General features: G+C 34.5%; 3 protein-coding genes across 3 annotated transcripts in view; 1 reads left to right on the top strand and 2 right to left on the bottom strand.

Moving 5' to 3' along the window:
* Window positions 1-524: 524 nt before the first annotated feature.
* On the top strand, window positions 525-4,617 carry ics (ras suppressor protein 1). The gene is made up of 6 exons (XM_076115749.1): window positions 525-719; window positions 1,534-1,824; window positions 2,255-2,337; window positions 2,602-2,716; window positions 3,015-3,147; window positions 3,519-4,617. Exons 1-6 carry the CDS (start codon window positions 569-571, stop codon window positions 3,601-3,603), a joined length of 858 nt encoding a protein of 285 aa, XP_075971864.1. The 5' UTR covers window positions 525-568; the 3' UTR covers window positions 3,604-4,617.
* Window positions 4,618-5,765: 1,148 nt separating this feature from the next.
* On the bottom strand, window positions 5,766-11,324 carry Nemp (Nuclear envelope integral membrane protein). The gene is made up of 8 exons (XM_076115748.1): window positions 11,056-11,324; window positions 10,413-10,534; window positions 9,828-10,041; window positions 8,918-9,084; window positions 8,182-8,397; window positions 7,699-7,823; window positions 7,280-7,441; window positions 5,766-6,838 (listed from the first exon to the last, which is right to left on the bottom strand). The coding sequence occupies exons 1-8, from the start codon at window positions 11,135-11,137 to the stop codon at window positions 6,673-6,675; spliced, it is 1,254 nt and encodes a 417-aa protein (XP_075971863.1). The 5' UTR covers window positions 11,138-11,324; the 3' UTR covers window positions 5,766-6,672.
* Window positions 11,325-11,841: 517 nt separating this feature from the next.
* jar (Myosin heavy chain 95F jaguar) overlaps window positions 11,842-23,809 on the bottom strand; it is a 51,809-nt gene continuing 39,841 nt past the window's right edge. Inside the window, exons 18-26 of the mRNA XM_076115750.1 lie at window positions 23,685-23,792; window positions 21,564-21,701; window positions 20,977-21,069; window positions 19,222-19,266; window positions 16,644-16,764; window positions 15,389-15,506; window positions 14,389-14,589; window positions 13,813-13,970; window positions 11,842-13,421 (exon numbers count right to left, since the gene is read on the bottom strand). Of these exons, the coding sequence (XP_075971865.1) occupies window positions 13,819-13,970; window positions 14,389-14,589; window positions 15,389-15,506; window positions 16,644-16,764; window positions 19,222-19,266; window positions 20,977-21,069; window positions 21,564-21,701; window positions 23,685-23,792 (976 nt within the window). The 3' untranslated portion in view covers window positions 11,842-13,421; window positions 13,813-13,818. The remainder of the gene's footprint in view (window positions 13,422-13,812; window positions 13,971-14,388; window positions 14,590-15,388; window positions 15,507-16,643; window positions 16,765-19,221; window positions 19,267-20,976; window positions 21,070-21,563; window positions 21,702-23,684; window positions 23,793-23,809) is intronic.

The following is a 23,809-nucleotide window of genomic DNA, read 5'->3' as shown; positions in this document are numbered from 1 at the left end:
TGTGTTACCTACTCTTTAATTTAAAAGACAGACGATTATAGAAATACTTTCCGTTTGCAAAGAATTGCAAGGCGTCTCGGCAAGGGTTTCCATCGTCCAATTGGCAGTCCAGGCAATCGTCCTTTGCCGTGGGCCTACGCTCAGCTTGTAACACTTACTTGGGTCTTGTGTTTAAGTTGATCATCGATACCTATAGCTACTACTAATTCCTACCATCGACTTATTTTTCTTAGTAATTTTAAGAGATGCGCATCACTATTATTCTACGTCAAACTGACATTACCTACCGTGAAATGAAATTACGTTCCAAGAATTACCTATGTGTAATCGTCAGCATTTGTTAACTGCTGAAAATACGCTTAATTACTTGGACATCAATGAACATGTTGGTGTTTTTAATAAAAGAGTGTTATAAAAATAGAAAAACACTAGATAAAGAATCGCAAACTCAATACTATCCTTTAAATGGTACAATAAAATAAAAAATAAAACTCTACTATGTTAAAAATGCAACATTATCTTAACTGGACCGCGATTCGTAAACATCGAGGAAAAACAGCTGTTGAATATGAGTCATCAACCTCCAGTTTCCTGTATTCCAAACACAGCCAAAATGTCGAAAGCTAAAAAAGTAATCGAAGAAGCGAAGGAAATCAATAATCCTGAAATAGATTTGGTGGATAAAGGGCTATCCAGCCTTGACGAGATACCAGGACTATGTGAGTTAATGAGTTAAACCTGTTTACCCTTTTAAGGGCGTAGCGCAACCTGTTCTCGAACTCGTTTGGACCACTCTATGGTGTATATTTGTTATTTACAATACATATGTATATGAAAGGCTCATTTTCATTTCGTTTCTTTCTTGAAACATAATGTATTTTTGCTTTTTTGATCGATTTATTTGATTAGAAGATGTTCAAGGTTGCTTGTTTACAAGCTGTGCCCTATAGCTCTATTTTATGTTATATCGTATACTTTATGTGGGTGTGTCGTTCACCTACGAAATTATGAAACTATAGTACCACCTGAGCAGGAATTGAGCCCCTGGAAGCCTTAATACCCTTAAAAACATGTATTTTGTCCAACAAACCAAGTTATTTTGGTCAATGACATCATAGGGTTTATCATCAATGGTAAGGTGTGGGCTCAGTTTGTAAAATAAAATGTACTTGTTTCCTCATTCAATATGTATAATAAACTTCGTTAGAGATATTTAGAGGAAGTTAATAATATTTATTTAAACCGGTAAAATAATAGTGGGTAATAGAAATAAAATGTATACCTATACTGTCAGTGCTGAGGGTCATATGGAACGTCAGTATGGACTGCTCCACACAAACTGATCAGTATTATATCTAAGGAGCATTTTAGAGTAATGTGGATCAATAAATCAATATAGACATCAAATCAAGAATATTGACAGATCGGTCCTTGTAGAGTGATCCATACTGACAGTAAAACCATCCTCATAAAACTGGATAATTTTTAGAAAGCTATAGTAGTAATAATAATAAAATCTTTTCATTTTTTCAGTCAGCCTAGCAAACATAACTCGTCTATCTCTCAGCCACAACAAGATTCAAGTGGTGCCAGCAGCTCTCGCTAACCTGGTCAACTTGGAGATCCTCAACTTAGCCAACAACCATGTTCAAGAGTTACCGGTTAGCTTGTCTTCACTACCCAAGCTGCGGATCCTCAATGTCTCCCTTAACAGGCTTTATGGATTGCCGAGAGGTTTCGGCTCATTCCCCGTGCTGGAAATTCTGGACTTGACCTACAATAATCTGAATGAGAAGAACTTGCCTGGCAATTTCTTTATAATGGGTATGTATTTATTGCATTTAATTATGAGATATAAAAAGAGGAAAGAGTGTATGAAAAAAAAGGATTCTGTACTATTGTAGTTTCTTGAGAAGTGTTCTGTAACTTTATCCTTGGTCATGAACTCTGCAAAATGTTGAACTACAAGATCTTTTTATAATTTATTACTGAATAACACAAGTAAAGTGCCTCTGTGGCGCAGTGGTTTAGGTCGCCACGCCGATACCACTGCAACGGGAGGTCGTGGGTTCGATTCCCACACGGGACAATTATTGTGCGATCCACAAATAATTGTTTCGGGTCTGGTTGTGCTTTGTGTCCGTTGTTTGTATGTTTGTAAAAGTCCCCGCGACACAAGAGCAATTCTTAGTGCGGGAGTTGTCTTTTTAAAAAAGAAAAAAAAAATGTTGAAGTTAATATAATTCGACTTCAGATAGTCTGCGTGCTTTGTACTTGGGCGACAATGACTTCGAATACTTGCCTCCTGAAATTGGTAACCTGAAGAATTTACAAATCGTAAGTAAAATTCGCATTTAATGATTCTATTGTCCTTGTTTTCAGTAAATTTCAGTTAGAGGAAAATATTGTCAAATTATTATATCTTGCCTTTGTGCTTTGTTTTTATAATATTTTCCTGTTGTATATTACAACCACAAATTATTACTGAATTCCAAAAATACCTCAATATATTCAATACATATCAAGAATCCAGAAGTCCATAGAAAAACCTATGCATGGCAGTAGAACAACAGTATTTATTAAACTGTTTATTGTTTTCAGTTGTCGATGCGGGAGAATGATCTAATCGAGGTGCCCCGTGAGCTCGGTAACCTGGCGCGTTTGAGAGAACTGCACCTACAAGGAAACAGGCTTGTTGTGCTGCCACCTGAAATTGGTAAGGAGCCTAAATTATTATAAACTATACATTAAAAAAAATTTCAAGCAAATTGTAGTTTGTAATTTTAGAATTCCAATTACCTAGTTGGTTTTCCTTTATGAAACTTTACGATAACCAAGCATTATTCTCTAACTTTGATGCCAAACTGTATTTCAAAGTAAGCTCATAATTCATTTTATTTTGGTTTTGAAGACTAAGAATACAAATTATAGATTTTAAATTCAGGGGAGCAATGAAGCCCAATAACTTGAAACTACAGTTAAGATTCCATGTTTAATTTTTGTTTAACCATCAGGATCATTGGACCTGGCCAGCAACAAGTCAGTGTTAAGACTGGAAGGTAACTTCTGGGTGCCGCCGATCGAAGACCAGCTCAAGCTGGGACCCTCGCATGTACTCACTTACCTGCAAACTGAAACTTATAAAGTGTGGGTAGTGTTGATACTTTTTAAACAATACTTCTATGACGCGATAAATTTCTACTTTGCCTTTAAGTTGAAGTTTCAATCGCTTTTGGCAAAAACCCTTCATAATTTTCTCTAATATCAATAAAAGTAACAAAAAACAATTCAAATTAAATTATCATTTTCAAAGTAAAGGGCCAGTTTGTTAATAAGTGTCAGGTAATCTATCTGCAAGATGTAGTGACAGCAATTGTATGAAAACAACTGTCAAAGATTCGGATAATCTGTTATACATCAAAAAGTGATGAAACTGGACCCAAATATCTAATTATTTAATCAGTGAGAACTGTTATTTCCTAGCAATCATTCTAAAATTCTACTTTTTTCTTCCACAGTTTGTACAGTCGTCACATGTCACAGAAACCACCGCCGCCGCCGCAGACGCTGGACAAGAGCAAGAAGGCGAGCCGCGCCGCCTAACACACTGTTACTAAATGTCGTGCCATAACTTATTAATATTTAACTTGCTAGAGAGAATGCTTGAGAGTTGTAGTACAAAGGTTAAACTACATTTAGTATGTCTTCATATGCAGTGAAACAGACTATGATTTTGATTATAATTATTATCTAACAGGTTACATTCTAGCCTCTCTAAAAGTAATAATTCTCAACTACGATGTATCATCAAATTTATAATATAATCACTTAAAAATTAGGCACTTTTGGTTTTGTCGTAAGATGTGAATTTTATTTCATGTTAAGAGTGTTTGAGAGGCTTTTGTCTTCTTTGTAGATCTTATTAATTTAATGACTGACATCTTAGATTTTTTGTCAGTATTCATTACTAATAAGTGTTTGTTGCTATTTATGAAATTTTGACGTAAATTCTAGTGTTCTTTCAAAAGTGTGTGTGTAATGTTTTGACAAATTAATTCAGTGATTAAATACTTTTACACACTCACATATAAAGTTACAAATAAAAATCTAAATAGTGTTAAGTAACGCCTTATAAAAAGTTACAGTTGAATAGTGATAAGCAAAGTGCAATTAAAATAGGTAATAAGTGAAAGAACAGATATTTTTTCATATTATTTTTATTCATACAAATTAATACCTAGGAGACAAAAATATGTTACAACCAATTGTTAAATGGATGGAATATTTGTACATGTTATATTACGAGTATAATTAACAGGATAATTTTAGAAATATATACATTTAATAAACAAGTAATAGATTGGTAATCAGATTTTTCACAATACATACCTACTGTTGGCAAAAAACATGTTATTATAATAAGATGTTTTTATTAGCTATGTATGCTTCTAGCTATTCGTAGCCATAGATAGTCACACAAATATTTTTATACAATACTTAGCCAAAATAAGTGCACTTATGACGTTTTCTTTTTTTGTTTTAAATGGTGCTAAACGCTAATTTTAATGTTGTATTAATGTATGAATTAATTTTGTATTAAATTATAACTAACATTTATTTTTTTGTATTATTTAACAAACCTTATTGTCAGTCTAATGGAGATTATAATATCGACAATTATTACCCAGAAACAAAAAGGAATTAAGATATATAAAACACTGTAATATGGGCTAAAAGATCTACAGTCGAATACTCAAATAACACTTAATTTAAAGTAATATTTAAATTTGTTAATATCGCTAGAATACATATCAAATTAACAGCGGCGGCAAGCGTCACGTCGCGTATTGGCCACACAACGCCAGAACAGACAAATGTATAGAAAAACACTCGACCGTTCACACTTAACGGATGATGCGTCGGTGCGAAGCCCATACAAATTAAGTTACGCCCGACGCATCATCCGTCAGATATGACTCTTCTCTTAATTAAAGTGTAGCTTAAAATTGAGTAACATTTGAGCATACGACCAATGCGAGCTTTTCAAGTCACAAAGTTATGTCAGAAATAGAAAAGGAAGATCTTTTTAATGATTATGATTTTTAGGTGAATGAATAATGAACTTATGTCCTAAAGAGGTATTGTGGTCGGCACTTCGGCAGTGTACTAAATTATATGAAAAAGGCACTCAGTACATAAATAAAATGCCCAAGATTGAAAATTGATTATAGAAATGGTATTGTTCATAAAATATAGGAAAGATATGGCTGTTCCATCAATGTATTGAAGTAAGTATAAGCAATAATTATGTATGTCAAAAAATATTTTCATTCTCTATTATGAGAGTAAGAAAAGACTGTTCTGGATGCAATTTAGGTAGAAAAATATTTAACTGTGATGGGACTAATGGAAAACTGACGACTAGATATAACTAGGAAATAATTAGTGCCGGTTTCACCACGTATTCCCGGTTTCTGGGTACATTTAGCGGTAGTTTAAATATTCAAACTGTTTTTTTATATGATTTTAAACACTATTGAATAGATAAACTACCGTTAGATGAACCTCAGAAAACGGGGGTTACAGATAAACAAACTCAAAAATAATATAAATGTGTAAGAAAGGTTTGGAATTATCTAAGTTCGTCACGCTGGCTCAATGTGGGTTGGAGAATCGTGGAGCGAGAATGCATAAGATAGGAAATTTTGGAGGGAAGAATGGGATTTTGCCCAGCAGTGGGACACAAAAGAAGGCTGAAAAATCAATCGGTAAGTTTACCTTTATTTAGGTTTAGGTGATGAAACCGACCGTTAATGTCGTATTTTACATTATTTAATTATCAAATTGGTTAATATTATCCTAAGGTAAACCGCGTGGTTTATAAAACATTAGCAATAAAAAAATAATCACACGTGAAATAACAAGAGATCACTTCTCAATAATAATTAAATACTAAAGAAACATCTTGTTTAGCGAATAAGATTTGTTAACTATATTTTTTACTTTAGGCAGCCGCTTCATGTAAAAAAAAACTGGTATTCAACTGCATTTGATCAGACTGAAAGCAGACTTTAAAATAGTTGGAAGAAAGGCTAGGCTGATTAACTACGTATGTATATTAAAAAGAAAACACATAAAAGTTTGTAGCTGCAACATACTTGAGGTAAGTACAAAAGTACTGTAAACATGTCATTGTAACAAGTCCTGATTAATAACTGCCAGAATTAAATACATTCCATAAAAATTAAAATACCTACTCATGTTTATAATTGTAATAGCCACTAGCCACTAAAAGATGGAGAGAAGTTCATTGGCTCATATTCTAAATAACATAATAAAAAATAATTGTATTAATACCAACTCGCTAAACAAGAGGTTTAATTAATGACTGCAGATATACCATGTATTAAATATCTAATTTAGAGAGATTGCTAGTAGTCGAGAAAGTATTGTTAGTTCGATAAAGAAGAACTGATTCGAACTAACAGTCGAGCACAAAAATAATTATTCGACATTTTATATCGAACAAGTGTCAAACTTTGACAGGAGCTCGATACTATCGAAATCACCGATGAATAATAAAAAATAATACAAAATTAAACGTCACAATACAGTAGAGAAATTTTTAAAATATAGGTATATCTGCACTCACATACTCCTAAGCATTACTCTTCAATCATCATCATAATCGGTGTCGTCATCATCATCAGATATCTCCATGTTCCGTGTACTATTGTGATCGTATTTCCTGCTACGTTCGAGGGAAAACGCGTACGCTTCGTAGTCCACTACCTCTTCGTCACTTAAGTGGGAGTTGCCTTCTACGAAACTGGCGAATCTAGAAAGAACAATAGTCTATTATATTTTAAAGGATTTCTTGTCAGCAGTTGCAATAAAACATTTACCCTCTTATTCATAAATACACTATAAAACTATTATAGTCAAAAACTACTATAATATGTTTTCTCTGTTTCATTTCGCTAAGGAGTGAAACAAAACTCTTTATAAGCCTATAACTTCATATATTTTTATGAATAAGAGGGTTAGGGATTACAGAAAATCTACCCTATGAAGTCATCTGGCAGTGCTAGTTTGAAGGTATTCTATGGTCACTCCTGAAACTATTTTCAACCACATACATTGGTAAATTCTACTATCATATGCCATAAATGTCTGTCAACCATCTTAAACTGTTCAGTAGTAAAAAAAATTGTGTACTTTGATTTTTTTATTTTGACTTTCAAGAAATTTTGATCCTAATTTAGTCATGTTTCCTTACCTTTTAGAATCGTTCAGTTTAAGCATAATTTTCCATTGAGCGCAGTCGGGACTGGAGCAGTATTTGCGCAGGTTTTCTAACGCCATCTTGGTTTCCCTTGCGCCTTCCTCATAGTACTCCTCGCTTGTTAGTAGTCGAGGCTTGGGCGGGAACTTTTTACGCCTAGAGAAATTAACAACGTAGTTATCAAGCAGGCAAGCAAAATACATAATAATGAGTTATATAGGTAGAATGGGTTTGAGAAGTTATGTGCGAATAGGCTGCATGTACGTCTGTTATTTTTACTTTTATTTTTTTAACTGTTGACCGGATTTTGATAAATACAGCACTTAAATAGTTGAAGAAACACTCAAGGCCCAAGCTGACTAAGTGACATTGTCACTCAGTTTAAAATAATTATTATTTTTTAAAAAACTCACCAATAAGCTCCTATCCTGTTGATCAGCGACTGTGGGAAGTACTTAGCGACCATTGAAGTGATGATTACCGCGGCCGAAGCTTCTTGGTACTCACTACTGAAGAATATCATTAGAATGCCAACCACCTGCAAGTTTCAATAAGCATAATAAAATTTCTTAGCTTGTTCTAAAAGAGATTGCAAGTACACTGTTAAAGATCTGATCGACATTTGTTATGTGTATCCCGATAAGCCTATCCGAAGATATTATATTGGCTACTGGCTGTAACCTTATAAACCTTGACTGTGTAGAATTACTGATTGTGCTTAAAGTTTAGGTACATCAAACTACATTTTCGTATTAAGACCACCAGTCATTAAGTTAAAGACCGAACAAAAAAATTTTTTGGAATTTCAGTCTATATCAGTAGAGCAAAAATTCTCTAACCTTTCTTCGGCGTAGGTACTTAATATTCTGTAACTATTTCGTAAATATATATCTTACCTGTAGAGTCCACATAACCAAATTCTTGCTTCTCTGATTCTTCGGCGGTCCTATTCTGTAACACACTATGAAACTAACGAAGCTGATAATCAGAGTGTACCAGAACATATACGTCTGATACGAAAGTATGAGAGTGCGAATGTTCTCCCATATCTGCTGGAATAAGTACACGCCGACCGTCCAACCGCCAATTAGGATGCCGTAGGTAAGGGTTTTCTGTAAAGAAAAGTGTAAATTAGTAATTATATGTGGCTTCGATGATGGCCTTCAATGTGGCCCGCGACTTTGCCCGCATCAAAGGTTTTTCCGGGGTAAAAAGTATTCTATGTTAATCCAATTTATATAAACTATTTGTGTTGCATATTCCATCAAAACTCGTCACGTAGATTTTCCTTGAGAGTAACAAACAAACGTACGTACTCTACATACATACATCTATCCACAAGTCTTAAGCATTTATAATAGTAGTAGGATTTTATAGCCTCGATTATTTTTCAGTACACATATATTATAATCTATCTCGCTTCTCAATTAAGTCAGATTGAAGTAAACATTTTAATGTACAGAAGGGCAAACCACAATATTATAAGTTCAAGTTGCCTATCAACAGTTGGAAAATACCTTTGTGTCCTACTTAATTTTCCTGTAGGTCCAAGACAAGGATGTGAGCTACTATATTGATTTTTAATGCTAATTAGTCTAAGTAATATAGTTATTTTTCCTCTATAATACATACCTTTGGTAAAAGTTTGCTAACATAATAGACAAGCACCATGAAAGAAGCGAACACGCCTACGAATATTCCACACAGGTAGAAAAACACTGGGTTCCCGCTCAACGCCCGTGACGAGAATATCAGCACGATACCTGTCACCATCAGTAGGACACGCCATATGTCTACCCCTAGAAAAAAGAAAAATATAATGTATTCAGTAGGGGAAAAAGAATGAACATATTAGGTCGGGGGAAAAGTCTTTTAGCATTACAGTATGTATAAACTTGTAAGTAATAAAATCTCTTTGGCTTCAAGAATCACAAATGAGTACACGGTTCATTAGGTTTCTTTCAGTGAGCTCGTGAGGTAACCAAATATCGAGCTTTTTTGTATAGAGAAAAGATTTTACATACTATAATGCGAAAAGACTTTTTTCCTGACCAAATTTGTTCCTTGAAAAATAGATATAAATTGTAGCATGTAGGTATGTTACTTTAAATAATATGATATGTTCAATGTAGGAATGACTTAAGTAACACTAGTTGAATAACTAATGATGTCAAAATATTATGTAACAACAATATTAAACTTTAACAAAAAAATGTTGATTGCATGGAATTGTGTAATATGTATTTAAATGTATGACATCATATACACATTATTGGAAAAAAGGTCATCATAATTTCTGGATTCTAGAAGTTATATAATATAATATAGCACATAAAATATTTACCTTAAGTAAAACTAAGAATTCTCTATTAGCAAAATCCAATACCCAATTTGTATGATGCATTGAGACCTCACTAGTATACCAAAAAATACAACAAATTGAAGCCTAACTAGAATTGTAAATGATTATGTCAGGACAGACCCAAAATCTTGTTAAAAATTAAATACCAAACATAACCTGTCATCTAACAAATCTACTTACTCAAAACCTGCAAATCTATAGAATGCCTCTCTTTAGTGTTCACTGCCATGCATGTAGGTGTGAACAGGCTGACGGTAACAGTCTTCTGTGGCTTTTTCTGGAACGGGTTGACAACAGCCCACCCATAGCTGTCCTCTGTGTATTCTTTGTACACCTCATCTGGGGCCGGCCCGATGTATTGACGGAACTCGTCATTTTTTATTTTTATATGGAACTGAAATTGAGATTTAGGTTATGGTGAAGAAACAAATCAGGGCACAAGGTTCTTTTTTTCTAGTGGTATTTGCTTCATACAAAACTAAAAGACTACTTTACTTTAAGCTCAGTTATAGAAAGTATACTCTGTCTGAACTCAATTCTTGTAAATACACACCTCATCTAAATGAGACCTAGTTCAAACTAAACATATTCCAAACCCAAATTAGATTGGTATAGTATACATATTATGAAGGTATCAGACAAAATTGTACAGATAAGCTCTTGTTAAAAACAGTATGGTGAGAGACCATAATCATACAAACAAAATGGTCCTCTATAAAGTAAAACATAAGTAATTATAATAATATAAGTACAAAAATAACTTACTTTAACAGTTTGCCATAAAGCAAACAGGTTTTTAGAAGTGCCTGTGAAGCAGTATATGTCTACAGCTTGTTTTGGTGTTGGCACATCTCTCTCTATTGTTGTTGGCCCCCCTAACCAATGCACTGTAAAAAAAAGTTAACCTCATTGCATTGAAACTTTTTTTTGTGTTTTTTGGAACATTCTAGAAGGTTTAAAATCTGCAGCTGGTTGACCTAAAATAGTTTGATAAAACTGCAATTTTTTGTGATAGTTTTGTTTTGTTTGATAAGTTCAGAGGGTTTAAAATAGCATGTTTATGCTAATGACATTATAATAATATGATATTTTACAGATTTATAGTAGTAAGATATAATATGTGTTTCAAAACTTTGTTGTGGTCTTGACGAAACGCCAAAAGAGAGCACATCGTGTAACTATTATAAAGGGAACTAATTCAAAAGCTATTTAATGGCAATTTATGATGAGTTTCTTTGCTATCAAGCAAGTAAAAAGTGAAATCATGCGCTACTAATGTTTTGCTCACACTCGTGTTATTTTTTTTAATTGCTGAGTTATCGACCAAACAAAGATTGTAAACAGCCAAGAATTCGATTCATAAAACAAACAGTGATAGTGATGAAGTTTATTCAGTTTATTGTCTTACCATCGTACGCTAACGAGTGTGTTTGCGTAAATAAAGCCGTTATCGACAACAATAACAACAAGTAGCGCCCATAGTCGCCCATGTTTCAAACAATATTTACATCACAGTTATAAATAATAACCAATTTTTACTTGATCACGGCCAGTTTGGAAGAAGATGGTAGCATCCTTTTATTTTTAGAATGCGAAAAATCAGCGATTATTAAATATTTCGCGAATTCTTCGACGCGCACTAATAATAGCACTTTTGTTTGACGCGTAGGTTTGACGTATAAGATAGTGATGATTCAGTTTGACGTAAGATTGACGTCTGTCGGCGACAACTAGTGGTGTACCTTCGCTTCGCAAAATAACATTAAATAACAGACATCGACTAGCTTCATAAATAAAATAAAAAGTGTTGATCCTGCCGATGTGTTTTCGTACAGAAATCATATTTATATTTCAAATAAATTTCATTTGCATGCAGCTTCAAATGAAATTCACTTTGGTAATTTACATTGTATCGACAGATTCATAAAGCGTAATATTTTCACGATACTTCCTCGCTTCAGTTTTTATAACTGTCGGTACAAATCGATTTGGCGCAATATTACTCATTTATCGTTAATGGCATAGCCATGTCTAATTATAAGGCTTAGAACCATTTTTCCATGCAACTTAAGTTGGCAATTTAACTTATTCAAAGGTATGTTGGACTGACGCCTTAAGGAACAGCCTGGATGGGTTCGTAATGGGTTCTTGATAAGTTATGTTGGTGAAAATGATATAATAATAAAACACCCAATAAACTCTCTTCTTGTTTTTATTTGGTAAAGCATATACAATAATGGAGTGTTTTGTATCAACAGCATAACACAATAAGGCACTTACATAATCTGTTCTTTATCATTGTACTTCAAAACTTGTACATATAAAAGTAACTTGAAAATTTATTGAAGCAAACATATAAAATATCGGAATGTTACCTTAAATACTGTTCAGAAACACTTAATAAAATTAAAAAATACTTCTAGTTTCGAAATAATACAAAAGCTACCATTCACCAGTCTTAACATGACAGGAATGTTCAAATAAATACATCTCTTCTTTTTAAATACTGACCTAAACCTCAAACTGAAATAAAAATCACAGCTTAATCAAAATATAAATTAATATTTTGTCTCTTTGCAAGAGCAATGTGACATCTCAATATAACTTTTTTTTTAATTGACATTCAAAGCTAATATTAATAAACAAATTATTCTGCAGAAACACATTTATTACCGCATAATTTAAATTGTTTTCCAACTATTGTAAGATTATCAATATTCTAGAATTGATCAACGCTTAATGTTTAAAATTGCTGTCCAGTAAAGTTGAAGTTTAAAAAATATCACGTTGTTCTTGCAAAGAAACGATTTCATGTTTAAATACAAACTGATTTCGATGTGGACTTCATTATACAGTGTTACAATACATTTTTATTACTACAGAATAATTAGAGAAGAAAATATATTATGTCACTTTTCCTATTCACTATTAATTAAAACTTCTATATTAATATATTATGATTTGATGTACATTTTTAATGCATCGGAATTGACTATCCGGTAATTGATTTGTCAATAATAATCGATAGTTAAAGATAGTCGATTTATCGGAATGATTAGTGTTGTTCAACACAACTATAATACTAACAACAAAGTTGTTGAAAGAAAGTGTGTAAGAATATCTCAATTCACACAAAAAAAACCTCGAACAAAATTCTTCATTAACTTTTCCTGTATACTACTTAACTCGACCATTTCATAAAGGAATGCGTATGCCCGCAATAGTATAGAATATAAGACGGTCTAGTCTTGTATTCTGTACTTTTACGAAGAGGTTTTGCCTTTATAATGATGCTCTCAGATGCTAAAGAGCGGAAAGAACAAAAACCTATGAAAATATCGCTTTAAATGTTACATTTTGGTCGTAAATAAAACCTACTTAACGAAATAATGCAATGATAATTTGGGCTATGATACATCACTTACTCTACGGCTGCCACTGTTTCAAACACCAAAATTGGAGTATACGAAATTCATTTCTATTATTATTTTTAAGGCACGGAATGAATAATACAATAGGCAAGTAAGTCAGGTATTCATAAAATTTGTACTGATATTTCAAAATTGGTAGTTAATATATGATATGGTCAACTGTGGCCTTCAATATTGCACTAATCTAGGAACCTGCGAAGGCACGTTAAAAGCACTAAGTTATTCACTATCAATAATCTATCTTACGTGTGTACATTTAACATCGAAAATCCTACGTTTTGTGGAATATTTTGCGATTTGCGACGTGTCTAAATTGTCTAGGTTCCTGATGGAATGTTGATATCTGAAACAAAATGAATAAAATTATTTTTAAGTACAGACATAAAATCACGCCTTCTTCCCATAGGGGTATGCAGAGATCGGAGAACAACACTTGGTACGATCCTTACAAACTTCCTTTACTTCATTCACAGACATACATCTTGTCATTTAGGTTACTCCAAATGCGTTTTAATAAAACCAACAGGCAATTATCAAAAAACAAAACACAATTTCAATGTCAAAACGTTCGCAGTGACCGTAGCAAAAGGTGTTCTTGGGTTCTTTTGGTTTTTGCGGCAACGATCGTTACAAGTGGCCTTTCCCGGTCGCGATCTACTTTCAAGAGAAAAAGGGATAATTTTCAAAGACAAAATGTAATGCATCAGTATTTAGTACATAAGCTATAAGCTCACAGTAGCCTAGCGCTTGCGCGCGTCGTGCGGCGTGTAGGCGGCCCCGCCGTGGCGCGCCCACTCGCGCTCGAACTCGTGCTCCAGGATCTCGGCGCCGCGCTTGCGGGTCAGACCCGTCTCCTCCAGGCTCAGCTCGCACATCTGCATGTCGTCCACGCCTGGACAAAATCACCGGTTAATACTGAATTTTTGTTCAAGAAAATAAATACGTCGCGGTAGGCCAAAAAACAGCTGGCGCGATGAATTGAATTCATATGGATGGTTGGATAAGATGGATGGCAGGAAACGATCTAGGCTTACGACTGATGGAAGAAAAAATATTAATTGTAAAGTTATAGGTCAATGTGAGGAATTAAGACTTGAATTCTAATTCGTGAATCGGTGTGACAAAATATTTAAACCTGTTACTAAAATAAAAAAACACATTTCCAAAACACACTCTTATCATACGATATTGCCCATGCATCTAAATGCATGGACAGTGTCGCCTCCTAAAATATTATGAGAAAACCTACTTATATAAGAAATCTGTTCACATTTACTGAGAAACGATGAATCCTACAAAGCCTCACTCACCAGCCTGCAGCAGCACGGGCGTCTTATCGGGGTGCAGCTCCATCTGGCGCGCCACGTACTGTCCGTCGAAGTGCGCGTACCACCAGCCGCGCCGCTCGCTGTCGGCGCCCGCCGCGCCGGCGCGCACGAAGGGGATGCGGAAGTAGCGGTGCCGCGCGCCCAGGATCTCGCCCTTCTGGGGGAGCCGGGGGGTCTTGGCCGCTGGGGACGATACACCGTTATAGTCTTTGCGACGTAGTCAAGCAACGTCGTTCAGTAGCGCTACCATGAGTTGGTAACTATAGTCTCCCGGAGACACTGTAGTTCTCGTAAAACTCGAACAGCGCCTCTAGCGGATAGTTAAGGTACCAAAATTGCTTCCATGGGTCGCCATATTTAATAACGTGTAGTTAAATTAAACAACAGTGAATGTAGATTGGCTTTGTCGTTCATTCTTTCCCTATTTGAGCCCACTGTTGTAGTTGCGTTCTCACGTTAACTACTCTAGTTTTTAACTACGCCAACTCATGGTAGGGCTACTGAATAGTTCCCTGCGACGTGCCTATATAAGGCCGTGGCGTATTTGCACGCCCTATTTTCTCCTCCCTACTGCTGGTCTATTAGATAAGTGCACCGAAGTTACGCTGCTGGATTTTAGTGTCGCATTCATTGTCCTCTAACTGTGATCTCTATTACTTTGAATACCGAAAAAACGGAAATACTTTTTTAAAATTACATACATGAACGTGTTAAATCTCAAAATTCGACCTCTCATACCAAAATACATACATTTTACAAATACTGTCATGACTAAATCAAGAACTCATAACATTGCACAAGTAACACATATTAGCCTAGCCTAAGATGGTCACCCATCCGCAGAACAACCTCGGAAAACGTAGGTTAACCTCAGAGGTAGATCCATGCGGCTGTTGTTAATTAGCCACGATCTTTTACACAAGTAACATAAAACAACATCATTTTAAAGTTCTACTACAAACAATAATAGTGTAATACTCACCGGCATCCATGATAGACTGTGGCGCCCTCTCTTGATCAGCCATGGTAGTCTTGCGCGCGTTCTTTGCCTTCCACGCGTGGTACACCTTCAGACGTCGGTGGAACTCGTGACGGCAAGCCTAAAAGATATTTTAAAATAAAATAGCACACATAGGCACATACATATCTATCTTGTCTGATATACACAAAAGTTTACGCAGAGGTGTAAAAACTCTTAGATTGCGCATTTAACAATGTTCGGCCTATTTAATAGGTTATATAATAATATTCAAATATAAATATTAGAAAAGACTAATAGTCGAACCGAATCGGGAATCGAACCCGAGACCTCATGATCAGCAGCCAACCACCGCAGATAATGTATTTTATACCTAGTAATACTAAAAAACTAATATCAGTATCACCTCATCCTCTGGTTCGTTTATCACTTTATCGCCTTTTTTCTCACTACCTCCTTCTATAACATTATGCCCCGATTCACTCATGATTTGAAATACTATTTATAATAAACGCTAAGGTGGAACTATTGTAGAAAAACAAATTAAAGACTGCGACGCGTTTAAACTGTTTCAGTATAAAACATTAGAACGGAATAGTGTTAATACTTCTACCTTCACCTTATCAGGTACTTATATCTATACTAATAACGAACGGTCCGCCCTGGCTTCGCCCGATTTAAACAGTTATTTTACAAAAATGCCTTAACAATTTTTACACATAAAAGTTCCTTTTGAATCACCCTATCTATTAAAAAACACGTCAAATCCGTTGCGTAGTTGTCAAGATCTAAGCATACATACATACAGACATAGAGACAGACGCGGGAAGCGACTTTGCTTTATACTATGTAATATGAAGCTATGAATGTAGATATGAAGCTGTCCTCGCGCTAATCACAGGAACAAATCAGCCTAGCCTTTCTTCCAACTATGTTGGTTGACTTCTAATCTTACCAGATGCAGCTGTATACCAGTATTTTACATGGAGCTACTACCTGTCAGACCTCTACAACCCATATCTGGGTTATAAGACGATACCCATCGGTAAGACTGGTACTAATCTCAGGAACTATTGATTCGAATTGAAAATATATTGTCCAAATGCCCCAATTGCCCATTTATTGTGGAAGGCTAGGATAAATGGAGCCTAAAACTAAAGCCAAAGTGGACGAGATCGTGGGCGACTATTAGTATATTTTCCAACTACTTTAGAATAAACAGTAATCACTTAAAAGATAAATAGATTCAAGTACTCACCTCCAACAATTCAATATCACATGAGGTGTTAATAGTATCACGCAACTCCGAGTACTTCCACTTAGACAGGTCGTACTTTTGCTTGCCTTGCATAGCTTGCTGCATTCGCACGCGTTCAGACCTGTGTTGCACGTACGAAAACGTTAATGGACATTGCAGATACGTGTTCGGTTGTAATTAGTTAGACTAATATACAGCTAAGTTATACCATACTACCGCATGCATCAGTTCTATGATTATTTAGAGTATAATATGTAGATGTTTGTGAAGAAAATATTGTTTGATATTTAGATAAAAATCATTCGAACCTATCTTGCAAAGTCTGTTGTCCAAATAGTGACTAGAGGTTTTATAAGGAAGGATAAAGTAGTAATCTACCTACATATTTTACTTAAAATAATCATAGTATTTAACAAATAGTACATGCATTGCAACATTTGTACTTATTCGGTTACAATTACAAAGATTTATATAAGTACCTAAGTTATGTAAAAACAGTGTATTTTTTTATCTTTTGTAATTGCAGCAGAACAGTTTAGGTTGATTTCAAACTCTATTCTACATAATTAAATAATTGTTAGCCACAAAAACAGTCACTAAATATGAAGTACAACAACGTGAATCAGTGACTATTTTACATGGTTTATTAACTACATGGTTTCTATAAAATTCATCTTCTTATTCAAAACTCTTAAAAGCAGCCTCATAAATTGTTCAGAATACTACGAAATTATTTCACGAATTATTTTAATATTAAAGGACCATGCAAAAAAATGTATGTGCAGTGTCCCATCCCATCAACAGACATGGGACAAGTTTCAATATCATTATTACGTCCCATGAAAAGTCAGTACCAATTTTTAGTTCGGAATTCGACGGGGTTTTTTTTTAAAAAAGACTTTTGACAAAAATAAAGTATTTTTATTTTTAAATAAAAAATTACATTTTAGACGATAATTACAAAAATCAATTATTCAACTAGACATTTTAAGTAATAATAACACAAAAACAATTGTGCAAGTAGATACTTAATAACAACAGAACTATTATCCAGACAAAAATAACGTTATATTATTCATCTATTATAATAGTCGATAACATTGCCGCTGGTAGATTAAAGTCGATATGTCGACCTTTGCCCATATACCATACTAGCTGACCCGCGCAACTTCGCTTGCGTCACCTAAGAGAATTGGTAAAAATGTTCCCCGTTTTTATAACATTTTTCGTTGCTACTCCGCTCCTAATGACCGTAGCGTGATGTTATATAGCCTATAACCTTCCTCGATAAATGGGCTATCTAACACTGAAAGAACTTTCAAATCGGACCAGGAGTTCCTGAGATTAGCGCGTTCAAACAAACAAACAAACAAACTCTTCAGCTTTATAATATGATGATGATGATGATGAGTATGAGTATAGTATAGATAATTGATATTATATGGGCACAACTTCCAACCGTACGCGCCCCTGTTATGCATGTGCAATACACTGTTCAATAGCGGGCGCAGGCGTCGAAAGGGTGCGGTCGGGGTAACGGAGCAAGGAGGGAGGGTAAAGCACGTCTTACGGCTGTTCTCTCTCGAGTTTTTTTAGTTAAATAGTACATTTTTAATTCAGTTCTTAATACTTAATAAAACTGTATAAGTATAACATATTTTTTTTTATTGCACGATAACCCCATATCCTACAGTGATGTCGCCATAGTAAAAAATAATCATAATGTCGAGATGTATTTAATGAGATATGTTTGGCATCTGTTGATGATATGGGACGATTTTTTGCATAGTCCTTTGAATTGAGATGTCTTTTGAATTGCTATCATTCAATAGTAATGAACAAAAAGATGAATTTATCAACATAACTAAAATTTTCCTTATAACGGTGATTAGGCTTTGTCTTTATCATTCCCTAGTTGAAAGACAAAGACAGACAATCAGCGTTTAAGAACAATGTAAGTATTACACAGATATTAATATAACAAACTAAGATACACAGTTAGTTACGTAAATCGTGCAAGAAAGATAGAGGGAAGCAGACAGCTTTGTTAGCGGTTAGTTTTGTCAATTATTTGGCCCTCTTTCAATAGTAGTTGATGCATTTAATACAATTATAACTAGACTTCCCCCTCCCTTGCCCAGAAATGAGACAGTAATGGGTCTAAAAATCCTTTAAAGAAATTACTGCTACATCAATTTCGTTTCGGATTCTGGAATATACTTTTTGACTTTATAGCATCCAACATCAAAGAATATACAATTCATATAAAGCTCTTGCACAATTTTAAACTTTAGAAGAACTATGGATTCTCAAAAAAAAATCTATTTTATTTCTTGTCTTATAAAGTCCCCAACCAGCACTTAGCAAGCGTGGTGGACTCAAGGCCTATTTTGGGAGGAGACCCTTGTCCAGTAGTGAGACAGTCATGAGTTAAAAAAATATATAAATATATCTGTTGCTAAAGCCTTGATAATAACAGTGATAAAATCGTAGTTTTCTACGTAAGGCAATGATTGAAAGAGGACCATTATTTGGAGCGTGCGGAAGAGAAAACGTTAGTCGTATCGTCACTCAGTACCTGTTCAATTTATTCTCTCCATTGACTGACTCCATGGTAGGGAAACTGTGCGAACATATTACAATATTACTTATACGCTAGTTGTATTCGGACACAACAGCGAACACCATTTGATAATGTTATACATATTTTACTTTCATTCCTTACATTAACTAATGTCATCATAAAGAATTGATCCTCAGAAGAGTCTTATTTGACGGCCCACCGGGTACTAACATGAAAAAGTATACCATTTGATTTTATTAATTTGACTTTTATTGTTGGTCATTATTATATGTAACTAAATGACTATATTATTAATTACATTACGTTTAACAAAAGGCAATGACCAGTAGCTCGATTCTCTACCACTGCCGACAACGACTACGACTACCGACAACGAAAATCTGATTAGCGCCTCTAGTGGGGTTCGTAAGAACTATTTTGGCAGTACATTTCAATGTCAAACTCTCGATACTCGACAGTACCGACTGTAGAGAATTGCGCTGCTGAAGTTATAACAGTGACACCATGAAATTTATATTTAGCAAATTAACTAACAGCAAGAAGTGCCGCCATCATTAAGACCAGAAATCCATACTAATATTATAAATGCGAAAGTAACTCTGTATGTCTGTCTGTTACTCAATCACGCCTAAACTACTGAACCAATTTGCATGAAATTTGGTATGGAGATATTTTGATACCGGCGAAAGGACAAAAGCTACTTTTTACCCCGTGAAAATGATGCATTTCCATGGTAACATTCAGGTAGCGGACGAAGTCGTGGGTAAAAGCTAGTGTATTATATTTTTTGGTAACATTATCAAACCGTGTAACGCACATCGCATTGTATAATGTAGAGTAAGCTATATACAGAAGAGACATAGCAGGCCAGATGTGCTGACGTAGTTTGTAGATAATATTATGTTACAGTGTTCATCCTGCGTATATGTACCTAAATAAAACCTCGATCACATTATACTCGGGCTATTTCAAACGTGCGAACAAAGTCATGTCATTTTATCGGAGGCTCTCGCTCGCACTTACACATTGTCACATTTTTATGATTATTTGATTATTACGTAGTTCGCACGTTTGTAACGGCCTAAGTATCTATAGCGAATACGTGCACGTATACGTTACAAATAGGTATTCCGATTTATCAGAGTAATATGATGTTCAGAGTATGCGTTAAAACATTGAAGTCTGTAAATGCTAATGTGATCTAGGTCTTAGAAAAAAGAGTCTTAGCCAATAGTAAAAAAATATATTATGACTTCTATCTGTATATTATAGTCTTTATTTCGTCTTCAATATGTATATTGTAAGTTTTTATAGTAAATTTATTGAGAGCTCATTTTACTTTGGACGCCACGAAATGTTTCCTCAAACAATAGTATATTAAAGTAAATTGGGTATTAAATAAAGCATATATTCGTGTAAATAACAAATTAAGAACGCCCATTTAAAAGATTTTTGAGCTCAAATATTAAGTTATTGTAGATGAAATGTAATTGTTGTCTTTTCGTTTAACATCCCTAACGAATTGTCTTCTTATAAATAGGCTACTTGCAATAATATCAGTCCCCGGCTCTAAGAAGATCAGTTTTGAAATATGTATAGTGTTAAAATCTTAAAAACACTGTAGGACCTGATATTTGGAAGCACGGTTTTAAGAATCCTTTTGACATACTAAAACCGTGTTTCCAAGTTGATATCAATCTATTGATACGCTTAACTATGTAGAGTATATAAAGATGTATGTATAAATACCTGCGCAATTGTGGCGGTGATCCTTCCACGTGGCCGTTTGTTTCTTTAGCTAATCTTACCGCCATCTCGTGGTCTCGCCTCTCTTGTTCTAATCTGTAACAACAAACAGGACTTATTTATTGTCTTACTAGTATAGTAAAGTAGTGATTATAGGATTGCCTTATTGCTAATAGCGTAAAGGTTTTTAACAGAATAAGATTCTTCTATGTATTTTTACTGTCTTCAAAAAGGAGGAGATACTATGTTCGAATGATTTTTCTTCCATGTGTGTTCATCAATTACTCCGCGATTTAATTACGGATACACAGTAAGCAGTAAGTATACCCCTAATGGTCACATACAAATCTCATTGTCATTTAATTCTTACTTTCGGAGATACACAAAAAATAAACTCAGTTCATAATAAACTTCTATCTATACAGCCCATTTCTACCCACTGTTGGGTATAGGCCTCCCTCTCAGTAAGCCATTTACCATTTACGATCCTGCATTTGTTTCATCCATTGCAGGCCTACACATTTCCCAACGTCACCTGTCATCATTTAGTTTCAATAAGGAAGATAAAGGAAGAATAATAAGACAGTTACCTCTCTCTATTCTCCTGGTCTTGTTTGGCGGCTTCCTCGAGTTGTATCTGCAGTTTGAGCGCGGCCTGACGGTCTGCTTCTTCGAGCCGAAGTCTTTCCGCCTCCTCGGCCTTGCGACGAGTCTCCATTTCTGCTTTTCTGTTACATAAAATTATTATTAATACATTTTGTTTCTTTAGCTACTCAGTACTCACTCAAAAGATCAGAAGTATTTGAGAAATTGCAACCCCTTCATAACTGTTTTAAAGAAATCATTGGTACCAAATCTCACCCTATGAACGTATCATAATTATTTTATTATCCCCTCCAATCCAACTTCAGAAATACAGTATGTATTATGATTATCATGACTTGTGTGGGAGGCGAAAGCTTATTTCAGTAACTCAAAAATGTTAATTTGCAATGTACACGCACATGTTACGTACACGTGCACACGCCGTTTGCCGATGCTTATATTATTTATGTAAATATTGATATTTATATGTTAATTTACGAAACTAGTCAAAAGATGATATATTTAATTTATATTTAGTTTAGTTCGAATGTAATTCTCTCTAATCAGAGAACGTAAAAAATAAAGAAATCATATGAATAAAAAATACCTTTGCAAGTATTCCACAAGGTCTATGGGTTTGTGTTCATGATTAAGCGCATTGTAAAACATTTTTGTTGTTTTTAGACACTTTGCACATAAATAATACAAATAATTAATTTCTATTATATATATTTTCACGGTAAATTAGGAACGTATAGAAACTGTAAGCACTTGTTAGTGATATAGAATGGTAGTGTCAAGGGCTTCCTTATAAATATCTTGTTTTATCTGTACGGTAAAGGAGTTCGCACATTAAGTCGACTAAACGCAGACTCTAACTTAATTTACCGTATGACATTGAAATATAAGCTTTATATCGTGATCCATAAGAGTGAATTTTTCAATGAAAAATTTAAAGAATAATGTTATATGTTCGTAAACGACGCGTTGACGGCCCATGGTTCTGTTGCTTACTAATCATTTGAGACATGTCATCGTATATTGTTAGGGTACAGTGTTGTGCCTAGCACAGCGTATACTGAGCTGTAGCCCTTTGGGCTTTGTTACATATAAAGAACAGTCAACTTGGGTAACTTTGAATCATTTGGGTAACATTGAACGTGGGAATTTGAACAAGTTTCGATTATTTTTTCATATGAAACGAACACAATTGATAAAGATTCATTTTAGTTACGCAAGTTGACTGTACTGACAGTAAATTAAGTAAATTTATTTATATGTTAATATAACAGTAAATGTGTAAAGATACTAAGTTAAGTTTTATTTTATGAGTAACAAAAATAAATGGTTTTAAATGATATATTTATGTAAAAAAAACCTCGCACGCAAGAATTGTGCGTTTGCGTATAAAGGAGAAGTTGTAGTAGTCCTTATATTGAAGATATGTTATTGAGAGGATATTATCAACACTTGTTATTAAGATTATAACTTTTGTAGATAGTATGACGAGTGTTTTAGACTTAATGATATATTTATTCTACGTTAAGTACGTAGCCCACGTTCTTTTTATTATAAGTGGGAGGGTAAATCCTTAGTTGGGACAAGCCAAAAAACAACTTTAGTTTTTTTTTAATTATTCTTTGTTATTTATTCCTGTCTTTTTAGTTTTTTTGGTTTTAATAATTTATTAAAGAGGGCAGAGAGCTTATTATAAGCTTTCGATAACTGGCGGACAAATGGAATGTAGAAAGGTAATAATGAAGTATACCGATTTAGAATAGAACTTCAGCCGCTATTCATTCGTCGTATGGTTAATGCTCAACCTGGCACATGGCCTAACGACTATTATCTTATTGATACCGGCACCGACTTTTTACGTGCCCTCCGAAGCACGGAGACGCTCAGTTCAAACACCAATACGCGCTCACCTATCTATAGTAAGTCCGCGCCAAGGTTGCTTAACCCACTGATCGCTTACCGAACGATAAGCACAACTAGCTCCGAGTACTATAAAATCAATGCCAACTGTCAAATATATTGCACATATAAAACCTAAACTGTCAATTATATGCGTCATATTGTATAGAAATATTGATAGGTCTTAAATTAAGTGACATAGTACTCACAGTCTGCGATGTTCATCTTCCTGTCGTTGTCGTTCCTCGTCGCGTTTCTTCGCTTCCTCAGCGGCGCGGATCTCAGCCTCGATCTTACGAAGACGTTCCTGTTCCTCTCTGCATAATAAAAACAA

This window comes from Anticarsia gemmatalis, chromosome 6 (assembly GCF_050436995.1).
Source record: "Anticarsia gemmatalis isolate Benzon Research Colony breed Stoneville strain chromosome 6, ilAntGemm2 primary, whole genome shotgun sequence".
Classification (NCBI taxonomy): Eukaryota; Metazoa; Arthropoda; class Insecta; order Lepidoptera; family Erebidae; genus Anticarsia; species Anticarsia gemmatalis.
The sequence above is the reverse complement of the archived record's forward strand: the minus strand, read 5'-3'. Positions and strand labels throughout refer to the sequence as shown.

Coding starts and splice junctions, on each gene's coding strand:
- ics (XM_076115749.1), top strand. CDS start 569: ATGAGTCATCAACCTCCAGTTTCCTGTATTCCAAACACAGCCAAAATG. Junction 1,825..2,254: donor TGGCAATTTCTTTATAATGG/GTATGTATTTAT, acceptor ATTCGACTTCAG/ATAGTCTGCGTGCTTTGTAC. Junction 2,717..3,014: donor TGTGCTGCCACCTGAAATTG/GTAAGGAGCCTA, acceptor TTTAACCATCAG/GATCATTGGACCTGGCCAGC.
- Nemp (XM_076115748.1), bottom strand. CDS start 11,137: ATGGGCGACTATGGGCGCTACTTGTTGTTATTGTTGTCGATAACGGCT. Junction 10,042..10,412: donor CTTTATGGCAAACTGTTAAA/GTAAGTTATTTT, acceptor TCTCAATTTCAG/TTCCATATAAAAATAAAAAA. Junction 6,839..7,279: donor AAACTGAACGATTCTAAAAG/GTAAGGAAACAT, acceptor TGTTCTTTCTAG/ATTCGCCAGTTTCGTAGAAG.